The sequence below is a fragment of the Humulus lupulus genome, chromosome 2 (genome assembly GCF_963169125.1).
Source record: "Humulus lupulus chromosome 2, drHumLupu1.1, whole genome shotgun sequence".
Lineage (NCBI taxonomy): Eukaryota > Viridiplantae > Streptophyta > Magnoliopsida > Rosales > Cannabaceae > Humulus > Humulus lupulus.
Window position 1 is genome coordinate 137,908,047 of NC_084794.1, and position 15,894 is coordinate 137,923,940.

The following is a 15,894-nucleotide window of genomic DNA, read 5'->3' on the forward strand; positions in this document are numbered from 1 at the left end:
TTATAGCCATCATTTTTCCTTCGTCCCCGACTGTCTTTGCTCCGGCTGCCGCTCGCATAAAGCGCTGGATGTAATCTTTTAGTGATTCTCCATCTTGCTGGCGGATCTCAACCAGTTGGTTTGCTTCGGTTGGGTGGACACGACCTGCGTAGAACTGTCCGTAGAACTCCCTTACGAACATTTCCCAGGAAACTATGCTTGCAGGTGGGAACTTAAAGAACCATTCCTGCGCGGCTTCAGAAAGTGTTGCAGGAAAGATCCTGCACCGAGCGTCTTCGGACACCTTCTGAATGTCCATCTGGATTTCAAACTTATTCACATGCGAGACGGGATCTCCGTATCCATCAAAGTTCGGGAGCGTGGGCATCTTGAACTTGCTGGGAGTCTCTGCGTTGGCTATTCTTTGGATAAATGGAGTGCCTTTTCTTCTATCGTGGTCAATATAAGAGGTCCTTCCTCTGACCAACTGTTGCACAGCCTGATTTAGTGCGTCTATCTGGGCTTGCAACGCAGTAGGAATAGCTACGGTCTCTGCTGCTGGGGGGATGTTCTCACCATGCTTCTCTCGACGATCATTGAGTATGTCTCTTAGATCTTCCTCTCTTCTCCGTTGCTCGCTACCTCCGAGCCGGTTGAAGACATTATTTTGCCTGGGTTGCCCCCCAGCATCTTGTCTATTTGGTTGATCATCTTGAGGTATTTCGCTCCTGCTCTTACCTTTATTTCCGTTCTTCCCATCAGCATTGTTCTTGCCTGAGTCAGCCTCGTTGTAGCCGTGGCCATCTTTGAACTTTAACTGGCTATGGTAAGACTGGTTGTTCCCTCTATTCCCGTCTCTGGCAGAAACACCCCGAGCGTTAGAGGGTGGCCTGCGCTGGTCGCGATGTCCCCGTGCATTATCATGCTGTTGGGATCCACGGACCGCAGAGCCTAACTCCGAGTCTCTCCTGTTACCAGGAGGGTAGTGACCCCTGTTCGCTTGGTGTGGCCCATCATTCTCGCGGCGTCTAGGACTACGAGGCTGTCGCTTGGCCCTATTCTGCCTTTGCTGCGGGGGATTACCTCGAGCAGCGTGGGATGGTGGATCTGCCTCGGGGTCCAGTGGGACGTCGTCATGGGGCATCTGGGGCTGTTCAGGCCTTTGCGGACTTGAAGGATGGACCGGTGGGCTAGGATTGTGACCTCCCTGGGGTGGCCCAGTTTCAGGTTGATTAGGCTGCGAGGCAGGCGCGGCCTGATTTCTGGCCAACAGCAAGGCCGCTTCAAGGGCTGCCATGGCCTCAGTCTGGCGGCGATCCACCTCCGCTTGTCTCTCGCTTAACTCCGCCCTCTGACGATCAAGTTCCTGCTGCTGCCTTGCCATAGCTTCTGCGGCAGTCTCTTGATTGGCTCTCAGACTAGCCAGCTCTTCCTGCAACGTGCCCAAGGTGCTCCTCAAAGTCGCATCGTCCATTTCCTCCTCTTCAAAATCTAGTTGCGGCTCATCTTCCGCCATGCTTGCAGGGGGAGGAGGAGGTGGCGGATTCGACGGCGCAGCGGCGGCGGTCTGAGCAGCTTTCTTCCCTGCTTTCGCCATTAGTTTTATCAACAATGATGAGTCGTCCTCTCAATGAAAGCACCAGAATGTTGACCCTCGATTTAGCCAACTGACACGGAGTCAAAATATGAATGATATAGACGAATATGTATAGATAATAACGTAATGACAAAAGTAAAGAAAACACAATAATTTATAGTGGTTCGGCCCCAGAATCTGGTAATGACCTACGTCCACTTAGAATGATATTGATATGGGAACAAAAAGTGTGATCAGAGAACTTGGGTTCAATGAGTTTCAACACTCCTCATAAACAATACAAGTTTTCACAGATAATTTCTATATCTCTATGATTTCCGGGCTCCAAAAAAGTCCCTTCCCATGAGCCATCTCCTTCTTTTTATAGGCTCATGGAGGGTTGCCCAATATTGTTACAGATATTATCCCCTGAATCATGGGATATTCAGAAGATTGCATGAAATAAATTCGGGATACATAAGATCTTTCCATAAATGTTGCTTTGCCAACGGAACCACCGACCAGTCTGGTCGTGGTAAAAACAGGTCTGTCCTGCTTCTGGTGTGTCTCCTGGTAGATACTCTAGCAGACGCTCCAGGTGTCAGCCACGTGTCAAGAGATTATTTGCCACGTCACAAATGCTATTTTATTGGATAACACTCTAGCTCTGTCTCTCAAGGATTATGGGAACAACTTTAGTCTCAGGGCATCCTCTGTTACTCCGGGCAGCTTGAAAGAGTCACTCACTTCAATGAACAAGCGAAGGTGAAGGTGAGGATCCTCTGTTGGCATCCCACTAAACTGGCCCACAATTTGAAGCATCTGGAACATGACTGGCATCAATTCAAACTGCGCGTTCTGAATTTATGGTCTAATGTGTCCCGGATTGAGCTCATTGATGAGGGGGAGAGCATATTGCATAATAGCACGATCTCTATCATCAGCCACAATAACTGCATTTTTCCCATTATTAGCAGCTACCCCCCGTTGAGCTACTCATTGAGAAGCTCCTGCTAGATTGCCGCCCCTTGAGCAGCTCCTGCTAGATTTGCTGCCCCTTGAGCGGCTCCCTGTTGAGCCCCTTGCTCAGCATCCATCACTACTACTTCCCTTTTTTATTTTTGTATCTTCCGCCTTCTTCTAAATATACGCTCGATTTCTCAATCAATGGGAAGTAGTTCAGGGTCTTGATTCTCGTTCATACACTATGTAAACCTGAATTTTTAACGAAAATCACCCAAGTTAGCACAAAGGAAAAATTAAACCAAATTGCAAGATAATTAACTTTACAATAATTGACTTTAAGCAATCCCCAGCAATAGCGCCAAAAACTTGTTGCGAATTTTTCTAAGTGTGCACAGTCGTCAAACAAGTAATATAATGAAAGTAATTTTTATCGTCTCCTCAAGGCTTGCCAAACAAATATTGTAAAAATCAACACCAAACAATTTGGGGTACAATAAATTTTTTTGATGATTTAATTAATTGAACTCAAAAAAACTAAACAAGAGAATTAAAATAGGTCTTTAACACTAAAACTAGAAAATGACAAATTGTGATTAATATTATGACAAAAGTTAGACATATCAAATCCCCCTAATTTGTAGTTTTGCCCCTGATGTTGCAACAAAGTTCATAGCAAAGTTCTCTTGTAACTAGGATTTCCAATTTAATGCACATTCCATTTTTCCAAATGCTCATGTTAAAGTTCCATCAATTAAATTCACATACTCCTATGCTAAATTTAATTTCAAGAACATAATTTCAAGCATCAATACTTCAAGCTTGCAAGGTGAATAAAATATCCCTAAGTTATCCACTAATCAATAACAAACTTATCAACATGCATCAATCAAGAATTTCCACTAATTCTAACCCTTCCGGAAATAAAACTAGCTTGTTCCTCACATAAGTTGATCATTCTCAAGCAAGAGTTGCACAATAAATATAGTTCAAATGAACAAGAGAAAAATTGCATAAAACATTCAACACTTTGGGGTTGATTACAAATTAGGGTTCATCAATACCCCTAACACAACAATTAGCTCATAATCAAAATACCCAAATCACCACAATATATATTCAACATTATCTCAAAAGTTCAAGATGAGAAAAATTAAATTATAGGAAAAGAGAGTTTAGAGAGACAAGCCAAAATGATAGAAGTCTTATATTCTTTGTCTTCTAACTCTTCTTCTTCTTCTAGCTTCCTTCTCCTAGGTTTTTCCTCTTCTCTTCTTGATGTTTCATCTCCCAAAAGTGCAGGCAAACTCCTTCAATGGTGATAGGCGGGTGGGTTTTTTCTCAGAGAAGATGATTTTCCTTTTTGGGCTCAAAAAGGGTTTAAACCCTCTCTTTTTCTCTCTACACGTGGGGACCGCTCTTTTTTCCAGAATTTGTCAGCTCCTTTCCACCTCATTTAATTACTTGCCAAGTGTGCAAACTTTATGTTGCTGGCTGCACACACTTTGCTGCAGCATAGTTGACTGATGCTACAGCAAAGTGCCAGAATTTTAGCTCTGAGATGATTTCCTTGCACATGTTTCACTAAAATTTCCAAGCACCTTTTCTGTTTGCCTTCAAAATAGATACCACATTTTTAGAACATAATCTCATTATTTTCCACAAAAGTGATCATTAATTAAAACAAAATACACAACAAATTTAAAAGAAAAAATGGCTAAAACCACACAACAATAACACAAACACTCTATTTCGCTTAAATTTTTAAGTTCAAAACCTCAATTAATAACTCTAAAATATAGAGTTATCAATATTTCTAATTGATAATTAAATCAATTTTTTTAAACTATTAAACTTGATTTGATAAGAGATGACATGGCGACCATGAATCCATGAATACAAGCTTCAATAAATTAATGTGAGTTTATTTATTAAATAAATTATCTCGCAATTTACTAATTCCTCGTGACTCCAATATAGATTCAGAATTGAACTCTTGAAGTCATAGAATGTATTTTCCACACCACAAATATGTTATCTATTGTTATAACTATTACATTCAGTCAATCTTCTACCAATGACTTACTAACGAGCTAGGTGCAAATTACATTTTACCCCTCATTAGTATTTTATCCTTAACTCTCACTAAGTTCCTTATAAATGATATATCCGTGAACTTAATCACAAAAATAAAATCTCAGTCATTTAACCTTTTGAAAAAACAATTAAGGATATCATCTTTTCACTTCTCATACAGAAGTTATAGATTTCATATCTATGAATAATACTCCCACTCAATTACACTACTAAATCTCTAAGATATAAGTATGGGCTAGACCATAGGGTAAGCTGGTAATGAAAAGTCAAAATATTTTAATAATATAATCACTCAGAATTAAGATTGACTTGACCTATGGTCAACATTGTGATATTGATTAGATTCGATAACAACGATACTTATTTATCTATCAATAATCAATATCGGTCCTAGTCCGATGTAACCAAATACATCTGATCTTATCTACTTGGTCAATGCCTTGGACAAGACATCACACCCCGGATGTGTAAATAGATCATATCATAGATTACCTAATCAGTGAGAATCCAATGCAACGATCTAATTTTAAGACTCGGTCTTTTGAACATATAATCACAACTATAATCCACTGTGACCTAGTCACTGTAATTGTACATATCCATATGTTCGAGATTTTATGAATATTTGTATTAATTTAATAAACATGTAATAAAATAGACAAACAATGCGATTGAATAAACAAAATGATTTCTACTTCTTTTATTGATAATAAAAACGTGTTACATAAGAAATAGGGTTTAATTAAGGGCATAAAACCCTACAATGTGGAAGTTGTATGTTGACGGGTCTTCCAATGAAATGGCTTCTGAGCAGGACAATGAAGTTTGGTTTTGACGCCTCCAACAATGAAGCAGAAAATGAAGCTCTCATCACAGGATTACGAGTGGCCCAAGAACTAAAGGCAGAAGGACTTGAAATTTTCAGCAATTCACAACTGGTGATGAATCAGGTCCTCGGGGAATATCAGGTCGAGGAACAAAAATAGCAACTTATTTTTCTAAGGTTAGGAGATGCTTCATAGGTTCAAAAGATATACCATTCGACAAGTTACTTGGGAGCAGAACTCAAACACTTTAGCTAAGTTGGCTACAACTAAGGATGTGGAGATATTCAGCGTGGTCCCAATTAACTACTTGGCCTCCAAAAGCATTCAAGAGCCTGAGGAATATAGAGACAATCTAGAGACAAGAGAGTTGGACGGAGCCTTTCACGAAGTACCTCATTTTCAGAGAACTACCACAAGATAAGAGGGCAACTTGGAAGCTCCAGTGTCATGTTCCCCAGTACATAATCTTGGTTGGTAAGTTGTATAGGTGTGGATACTCGCTGTCATTTTTGATGCATGTCTGAGCAGGTGATCTGTAAATTATGATACGCAAGTATACGTAATCGATTCAAGTAATATAGATAGTAAATAAGAATCGTTCCCACAGAGACTATAACCAAATTACCAATAATTGATTACTTTCTATTTGGCAAGTAAAATTAAGATGAATAAATCTAATTCAAGCACAATTTAAATAATTGTAAACAAAACAATTAATCAAAGGATGAAAATCAATAATAAAAAGACATAGGGTATTGATTTCTTCAACTTTTCATTCTATTAATTTTATTAATCACTTCTAAATTTATTTCTTCCTATTCTAATAGCAGGTTAACATAAATCGATTCCTATTCTTTTTCAAGATATAAGATCTCAACCTATATGCAAGTTTTCTACATCTCTGTGATAAACTTAAATATATAGCATGCATTAAGCATAGAAACCTAATTGCTACACAAGCCATACAGGTACTTTCGTCCAATATGTAACCTATGTCTATATAACGATAGCATATTCAATTCACATCTTTCGAATTTTGAATCAAAATCAAAAATCAAGCAAATATTGATCAGATATTTTCTAGCATTAAAAAAACATTATATAGATTAGAATAAATAAGAATAATGAATAGAACATAATAATAACATTAAATAGAAATCCAAGCGACTGCATTAACCCCTAAATAGAGGATTTAGTTCATATCAGACATGACTAAAACAACAAAATAATTATTGAGAAACATAAAATTCAAAAACTTATAGAAGAAATAAAAATATGAAAGTATAGAAAAAATTGTCTCAAAATAAAATTTACTCTCTAAATTCGTAATTAAAATTTGACCAAAACCTAATTAAAACCTATAGTATGAATTTATACTGAAAAAGAAATCGATTTCTTCTTTTTATCAAAGGCAGGCCGCGACTTGTCCTTTCCTAGGTCGTGGCCCGTGTCTTCTTTAAGCCCTTTAGGAGTCGTGACCCTCTAAACCAAAGTCGCGGCCCGCATGTTGATGCATCTCTTGAGTTTGCCTCTGACTTCTACTAGCGCCACGACTCTATTGACCAAGTAGCAACTCTAATTCATTTCAACAAACCTGTAGCTTTTGACTTTGCTAGAGTCGCAGCCATTAAGGCCATGCCGCAACTCTAATTCTATTTTTTTTTCATATTTTATCCTTTCAACATCCTTCCTTCATCAAAAATTTATTATAACTCGTTCTTAGCACCACTTTGAGTTAAGCAACCACTGAAATCTCATTTTTTTCACCGTTTCCTCTTAGTTTCACATTTATCTCATGATTCATAGCACCTACCTAAAATAAAGACATACAAAACTGCAATCTTGTACAAAACAAACAGAAAGACTCAAGATTACCACAAAACACATCTTAAAATGACATTTAAGTGGAGTTATCCCAAACTTACTCTTTGCTCGCCCTCGAACAAAGGAGTCAAAACAAACCTAGAGTCTAACAATAAAGAAAACACCGGACAACACACAAAACATGAATTATACCAACAACAACACTTATGCCTCAGAATCATGAATGCTAATCATATAATTCTCAAGAACTATTCAACAGTTTATGCAATCCAAAATTTCGATCAAAACACTCCATCGACACACTTTAGTCCACTAACATTTTGGATTACCATGTCATGATCATTAAATAAACATATATGAAATCAATTATGCTAGCCAAATTCTTTCCAATCAATCTATTCAAACCAAATAATTCCATAAGCTCACTTACTTGCTATTCTCCACTAATATAAATCATGATATGCATACGAATCAATAGGACTTATATAGGCTTGCAATGATGGCTTAGGTAAAGTTAGATAAGAAAGTAGTTTTTAAGCTCACTATACTCTAATCACATGACCAAAAATCACCGACTTTACTCCCATAGTATATATAATCCCATAATCCCCTTTCTTGAATTTATTTAGAGAGAGATATAATTTTTTTTTCTTTTGCATATGATAACTACACTCCCCAAACTTGTTTCTTTTAGATATTCATATTGGGAGTGTAGTAGTTTTTTTTCTTCAATATATACTCTCTCTAATCTTTTGCACTTTTCATTTTCTAATCCCACTATATTCACAAATAAACCCCATTACAAATGAATCCCCATAACTTTTTTTTTTCCAATCATGTGCTCATAGTATATTAAGGACAAATATCTAACAAAATGTCAAATATTAGACTTAAATAGTGGCTTTGAACAAATAGATACAATGTTAAGCTCAAAAAGGGTTAATCAAAGGATCAATTAATTTCGGGTTTGCTAGAAAAGCTCAAACAGTCCAAATGATAGCCTAAATCATATTCCAAAACATACATGATATATTATTTCGCCTCAAATAACAAGTTCTAGAATTTAGAAAATAATTTCAACTTTCCATTCATCAATCCACCAACCAATCCCAGCAAGCATAATCAATATCAAAACACATCAATTTAAACATCATGACAAGATATTCATTAAATGTTGCCTAAACTAAAATGAAATAACAGAGTGTTTAATCAAGCACACAAATTTTTTCAGATTTCATTTTCTTTGGATTATACTCATAACATTCACTTTGTTCTCATTGGCACTTGTTGTCAACCGTCATTCATGTTGGTACTAGACACACACTAAAACAAAACTCTACACCAAACAACTAACACAAACTAGACACACAAACACACAGCAAAACAACACAAACAAAACGAATAGAAAATAAGCTCCCTCCCACAAACTTAAGCTAAACATGTTCCCCAGTGTTTAAAAATAAGTAAAGAAAGAAAGCTTACCTACGACGAAACATGTCAAAATGGTGGTGGATCTGGGAAAGGATGCCAAGAAGGTGGATAAGGAAAATAATGTATGTCCTCCTCCTTGTTAGACCACCGGTAAACCAACTCATCTTTATTGTCTGCTTTTTCTCGATGATAATCATGAAGCTCCCCCAAATAATTATGGGTATGTTGGTTTTGCTGGATGATGTAATCCAATCTTGTCGATTGCGGATCTGGTGGAGCCTCAATTGCCAGAAATTTAGGATAAGCTCCTCTCCTCTCCTCTCCTCCTCGTCTACCCTTGATTCTTCTGGTTGTGCATTGGCATGGACGGGTTCATGGGCAGCATCTCCTTCATCTTCAAATCTCACCTGGCAGGGTTGTGGTACAGGTGGCTCCGAAGATGGGGCATTGAGTTTAAACACAGAAGCTCGAGAAATGGGCACCATTGCTTTCCAATAAATATCACTAGAATATTTAGGCACCTCCCACACCTCACATAAATCGGTAATCATGGAACCATGCCCCAAACCAACAATGGTGGCCATTCAGCATAAATCGCGGATATTAGTTCGTATAACCTGTCCATTATCTATGGAGAGTCCCTTCATTATAGCATAGACAAGAAGACACGATCAGTTCCCACTTCAGATAAGTGAGTGTTAGGCATAAGCCTCACACTCACAAAGAGAGTCCAAGCCTTCGCCACCTTATTCATTTGAAACCGTCTGAAATACTTCGATTGTCCATCTTGCTACAAAACTAGCACCGGGAATGCCTAATGTTTCAGCCACTTTAGCCCAATCAATCTCACTATGATAAGCCAGCTGATAATATTCATCCTCCTCTTGTGACAACATCGGTATTGATATAATGCATCAATATTATCAATATATCACACCACCAATACCCCTCTCACAAAGAACTTCCTATTTACGGCTTCTGGAAAATTAGCATAAAATTCATAAACCATGGAACAATTGGCCTTGGTCATTCGATGGTCCACAAGACTTTGCCAATTGCGACTTTTAATTTTAGCTCGAATGATCTCATATGTTTCCTGAGGATATTGTTGGTCTTCATATTCCATCCCCATTTCTTGAATTACTTAACATTGAGACAACCTTTGATAATGGTCAAAGGCATCTTTACTAATAAATTGAGTAGGGTGGTGGTGGCGGGGCTGGCCGTGGTTGTGGCGGTTGGGTGTGGAAAGTGGAAGGGCGATTGGTATTTTTAGAAGAAACAGACCTAGCAGGTTATTTTCTTGGTCCCATAATAACACAATGCACCAAATACTACAACAAAATTTTTGCAATAGTTCCGTTAATTTATCTTACTTCACTCAACTGATTAATACCCCAATACTACCAACTCAAAGAACACTATATATACTAACAATGTATCCCAAAATTCCAATGCAATCCTTGGTCTATCTAGCACAAAATTACTTCAACCCAAAACTTGAAGAACATTAAAAAGGAGAGACTTACATGCCCACTCTTCAAATGCTCCTCCTATCTTCAATGCAACAAATAGAACTATTTAGGGTTTGGATTAGAAGAAAGAAAGAAAGGAATATGTATTTAGGAAGTTGTGGGTTAGGCTTTATGGTTGTTTTAAGAAGAAGGAAGATGGAAAAATGAGAGAGATTTTGAAAAAATATTGGGTTGGAAGGAAGAAAAATTTGAAATGAGGGTTATGGGTCGAGAAAAAATGAGTTTATACACATTTTTCCCTTTCTGACGGAGGAGCGCCACAACCCAACACTATCAAGTCGCGGCCTGCCTCCTTTTTTCTCCAAATTCTAATTTGCATACGCCGCGACCCAGCCATATCAAGTCGCGACTCACCTACCACAATATAACCCAATGCTCTCAAACTTCTTCTAAGGCCGCGACTTATAAGAACAAGTCGTGACCCACCTGCTCCATCAATTTATAAGCTCTCCAACTTAGTTTAAAACATTAACTTACAAGCTCAAGTCACGACTTGGCCTCTAGACTAATTTGAGAACTACCTTTTCACAAATTGCACGGTTTTTACATACATTTTACTCAAAAACTAAATAAAAATAAATAAATAAATGAATATTTACAAATCCAAAACAAAATTAAATAAAATATTTCAACTAATTATGAATTAGAACAAAAACACAAAAAAATAAATTATAGGAATGCCTCATACAGCGCTGTCGTTAAAGTCATTTAGTCGGACGCTAAATAAGCAATTCAAAGGGGATCCAAAAGCAACACAGACTTCCATTGTTCCACCGGTCCTTCCAAATAGTACTTCAATCTCTGACCATCCACCTTAAAGTGTCTCGTCTTCTCACTATGAATCTGCACCGCTCCATAAGGCAATGAGACAACAACTGTGAATGGTCCTGACCATCTCGACTTTAATTTTCCCAAAAAAAGCTTCAATTGAGAATTAAATAATAACACCTTGTCTCCCGGTTGGAAATCCTTCCTAATTATCCTTTTATAATGAAATTCCATAGACTTTTCTTTATAAATCTTTACATTCTCATAGACTTCATTTCGAAATTCAATAAGCTCATTCAATTCCAGAAGCCCATTCTGTCCTGCCATAAATGGATCAACATTCAGCTTTTTTACTGCCCAATAAGCTCGGTGCTCAAGTTCCACCAGTAAATGACAAGCCTTTCAAAACACCAGTCGATATGGTGACATACCAATCAGAGTCTGGAAAGCTGTGCGATATGCCTACAATGAATCATCAAGATTTTTCAACCAATCCTTCCTTGAAGTATTTACAGTCTTCTCTAAAATACTCTTAATCTCCCGGTTTGACACTTCAACTTGACCATTGGCAAGTGGATGATAGAACAAGGCTTTTCGATGATGAACTCCATAATGAGCGCATAGAGTAGTGAATGATTTGTTGTAGAAATGAATTCCTATATCACTAATAATTGCTCTTCGAGTACCGAACCGGGTAAAATTATTTTTATGAAGGAATTTTAGTATCTCCTTACCACCACAAGTAGGAGTTGTTGCAGCTTCCACCCATTTAGAAATATAATCTACTGCCAGCAAAATGTACTTGTTATTATAAGATGACGAGAAAGGTGCCATAAAATCTATTCCCACAAATCAAACAACTCAACTTCCAAAATTCCAGTCATCGACATTTGACCTCTTCTTGATATGTTACTAGCCCTTTGGAAATGATCACAACTCTTAACAAAGGCACTAGCATCTTTAAATAACATAGGCCAATAAAACCCACATTGCAAAACTTTTGTTGCTGTCTTTGTTCCTCCAAAGTGACCACCACAATGTAAAGTATGGAAATGAGTAAGAATATACATCATCTCCTCTCCTGGGACACATCTTTTAATTACTTGATCATCACAATGACGAAAGAGAGTGGTCTCATCCCAATAATAATGCTTGACTTCCGAATAGAACCTTTTGAGTTGTTGCCTTGACATGTCCAAAGGCACAACTTTAGCTACCAAATAATTGACATAATCAGCAAACCAAGGTAGCTTTTCTTCACTTTCAATGGAAAATAACTGTTCATCCAGAAAGTTTTCATTAATTTGTTCCTCTTTCTCCATTTTCTAATATAGATAAATGATCTGCAACTAGATTTTCTGTCCCATTTTTGTCACGAATTTCCATATCAAACTCTTGCAATAATAGGACCCATTGAATCAAGTGAGGTTTAGCATCCTTCTTGGTCATAAGGTACTTAATAGTGGAATGATTTGTATAGACAATCACCTTATTACCAATTAAATATGGCCTGAACTTATCGAACACAAAGACAATTGCAAGTAATTCCTTCTCAAAAGTTGCATAATCTAATTGAGCATCATTCAAGGTTCGACTAGCATAATAAATCATTCGGAATACCTTGTCAATTCGTTGTCCCAGAACCGCTCCTACTGCATAATCATTTGCATCGCACATCAATTCAAGAGGAAGTTCCCAATTCGGTGATACAATAATTGGAGCAGACACTAATTTCTCCTTCAGCGTCTTAAATGCCCTTACACATTCAGCATCAAAGTTAAATACCACACCATTCATAAGTAGAGTAGATAAGGGTTTCAAAATTTTTGAAAAGTGCTTTATAAACCTCCTATAAAATCCACCATGGCCCAAAAAACTACAAACCCCCTTAACAGACACTGGTGGAGGTGGGTTTTATATTGTAGATATCTTGGCCATATCTACCTCAATACCATGGCGTGAAATTTTATGGCCCAGAACTATTCCTTCTGTCACAATAAATTGACATTTCTCCCAATTTAATATTAAATTTGACTCCTCACATTTTTACAAAACCCTCTCCAAATTAGCCAAACATCCATCAAAAAAGGCCCCAAAGACTGAAAAATAATCCATAAAGATCTCTATACCTTTTTCCACCATGTCTGAGAAGATAGACATCAGACATCTTTGAAAGATTGTGAAGCATTACATAACCCAAATGGCATTCTCCGAAATGAAAATGTTCCATAAGGGCACACGAAGGTAGTCTTTTCTTGATCCTTTTGTGCTATGGGAATTTGATGGTATCCTGAATACCCATCCAAGAAACAGTAATAAGGATGGCCTGCCAATCTGTCCAACATCTGATCTACAAAAGGCAAGGGGAAATTGTCTTTTCTGGTTGCCTTATTCAGTTTACGATAGTCTATACAAATTCTCTTCCCCGTTATAGTACGAGTTGGAATTAGTTCATTATTATCGTTCTTAACCATCGCCATGCCACCCTTCTTTGGGACTACCTGAACAGGACTAACCAATGCACTGTCAGATATTGGGTAAATTACCCCTACATCTAGCCATTTAAGGATTTCCTTCCTTACCACCTCCTTCATTGAAGGATTAAGCCTCCTCTGAGCATCGATACTAGGCTTACTTTCCTCCTCCATTAATATATGGTGCATCACCATTGAAGGGCTTATACCCTTGATATCTGTCAAAGTCCACCCAATTGCTAGCTTGTGAGCCATCAACACCCTAAGTAGCTTCTCTTCTTCAATAAGAGATAACGAAGTTGAAATAATAATTGGTAGTGTGTTGTTCTCACCCAAATATGCATACCTAAGGTGATCAGGAAATGTCTTTAACTCAAGAGTTGATGGCTTCTCAATAGATGGAAGAGGTCTCTCAAGCACTTGCCCTAATTCCTCATATTTCTTTTTATAAATTTGCCCCACTGAGTTCAACCATTTAGCATATTCACTAGCTTCAGTACCATCACGCTCTTCAAGACTTGCAACCAAACTCAACTCAAGTGGATCCTCAATAGACTTGACCACTTCACCTTGTTCCTCCAATACATTAATACTAAAACAACTGTCACTGGTGGAAGGATATTTCAAGGCTTTAAAGACATTAAAAACTACCTCATCACCTTGTACTCTTAGCCTTAATTTACCCTTCTAGACATTTATCAATGCTTGCCCCGTGGCGAAAAATGGTCTTCCCAATATAATAGCCACATCCTCATCTTCTTCCATATCTAAAACAATGAAATCCGATGGAAAGATGAATTTATCTACCTTTACTACAACATCCTCTATAATACCTCGAGGGTGTGATAATGAACGGCCAGTCAGTTGAAAAGTAACAGTAGTGGGTCTAACTTCCCCCAAACCAAGTCTTCTAAATACTGACAGTGACAATAAATTAATGCTTGCACCCTAATCACATAAAGCCCTCTCACAATGAAAGTTCCCAATGGTGCAAGGTATAGTGAAGCTGCCCGAATCTCTTAACTTTTGAGTAAGTATCTTTTGAATAATTACACTACACTCTTCTGTTAATGCCATAGTTTCATAATCCTCCATTTTTCTCTTATTAGACAACATCTCTTTCATAAACTTCACATAACTAGGAATTTGTTCAAGAGACTCTGCAAAAGGAATGTTGATGTGAAGTTTCTTAAATACCTCAAGAAACTTGGAGAATTGTTTGTCAAGATTGGCCTTTCGGAATCGTTGAGGATAAGGATCCTTGGTGTAGGCTCTGTGTATTTCAACTTCTCTATCTTTGGAAGGTCTTCAATAACCTCCTCTTGTGCTAGACTAGTAGAGTTTTTATCCTCTGTCTTCTTTCCCTTGTCATCCACTATAGGCCCATCATACTTAGTCCCACTCCTCAAAGTGACAGGTTGACATTGCTCTTTGGGATCTACCTCTGTGGAACTAGGAAAATTCCCTTGCTGTCTACTAGAAAGTAGTTTAGCCAACCGACCCATTTGTGTCTCCAAATTCCTGATTGATGACCTTGTCTCTGTCATGAATTGATTTTATTTGTCTGGTAGAGTTGTTGGTGAGTTCATTGGAGGATGTCGTGGTGGATGAGATGGGTGTGGGTTTGGATCATAATAAGGCCTAGAGTGTAGTCCATAAGTCGATTGATGAGTGGGGTGGGTACTGTGGTTGTAAACCTTGGTTATTTTTCCAAGACAGGTTGGGGTGATTCTTCCACGCAGAAGTATATGTATTTGAGTAAGTGTTGGGTGCAGGTCTTGGAAAGTTATCAATAGCCTGTGCATGTGCCTGTTCCAAAGGCATACTATTCACGTTTGTTGAGCACCTAGTAGTGCTTAGGCGTTGATCATAAGAATGCGAACCCCCACACATCTCACAATTCATTACATTCTGTACTTGCATTGCTTGGGCGGCGAGGCTATTCTGCTGCAATTTCTTGGTTAGAGATGCCACTAGAGCGGTCAATAAAGCAATAGGATCAACCTTTAAGACTCCCGCGACCTTCTTATTCTCACGCTCAGTGGGCCAATTGTAGTTATTGAAGGCCATCTCTTCCAGTAATTCATAAGCTTTATTATTGCTTTTTCTCATAAACATTCCTCCCGATGCTGCATCAATAATTGTCCTTGTATTTCCCCCTAAACCATTGTAAAACGTATGCACCAGCAGCCACTGAGTTTCTGAAGTGTAATTAGTAAAATACAAAGTTTTTCTCTCTAGAGAATACCAGCTTTTTCTCTCTAAGCTCTCTCAGAAAATACCCCCGAGAATCCCCAAGTAAGAGTCTCCAAAAGAATGATTCAAAAGTCCCCTAAAATGATGCCATAAGCTTTTTATTTATAGGCTCATGGATCGTACAAGAAAGATCCCCCGAATTAAGGGAGTATCTAGTTGTTTTA

General features: G+C 38.0%; 2 protein-coding genes across 2 annotated transcripts; both read right to left on the reverse strand.

Annotated features, from left to right (window-relative positions):
- Positions 1-10,964: 10,964 nt before the first annotated feature.
- Positions 10,965-11,834, reverse strand: LOC133814779 (uncharacterized). Its single transcript, XM_062247697.1, has 2 exons — positions 11,514-11,834; positions 10,965-11,399 (listed from the first exon to the last, which is right to left on the reverse strand). Exons 1-2 carry the CDS (start codon positions 11,832-11,834, stop codon positions 10,965-10,967), a joined length of 756 nt encoding a protein of 251 aa, XP_062103681.1.
- Positions 11,835-11,839: 5 nt separating this feature from the next.
- On the reverse strand, positions 11,840-14,979 carry LOC133814781 (uncharacterized). Its single transcript, XM_062247698.1, has 6 exons — positions 14,682-14,979; positions 14,184-14,241; positions 13,388-14,081; positions 13,130-13,269; positions 12,489-12,756; positions 11,840-12,325 (listed from the first exon to the last, which is right to left on the reverse strand). The coding sequence occupies exons 1-6, from the start codon at positions 14,977-14,979 to the stop codon at positions 11,840-11,842; spliced, it is 1,944 nt and encodes a 647-aa protein (XP_062103682.1).
- Between the last annotated feature and the right edge of the window lie 915 nt (positions 14,980-15,894).

Coding starts and splice junctions, on each gene's coding strand:
- LOC133814779 (XM_062247697.1), bottom strand. CDS start 11,834: ATGGCACCTTTCTCGTCATCTTATAATAACAAGTACATTTTGCTGGCA. Junction 11,400..11,513: donor AGAGTATTTTAGAGAAGACT/GTAAATACTTCA, acceptor GTGTTTTGAAAG/GCTTGTCATTTACTGGTGGA.
- LOC133814781 (XM_062247698.1), bottom strand. CDS start 14,979: ATGGGTCGGTTGGCTAAACTACTTTCTAGTAGACAGCAAGGGAATTTT. Junction 14,242..14,681: donor CTTGACAAACAATTCTCCAA/GTTTCTTGAGGT, acceptor TCATTGTTTTAG/ATATGGAAGAAGATGAGGAT. Junction 13,270..13,387: donor ACTATCGTAAACTGAATAAG/GCAACCAGAAAA, acceptor AAATTCCCATAG/CACAAAAGGATCAAGAAAAG.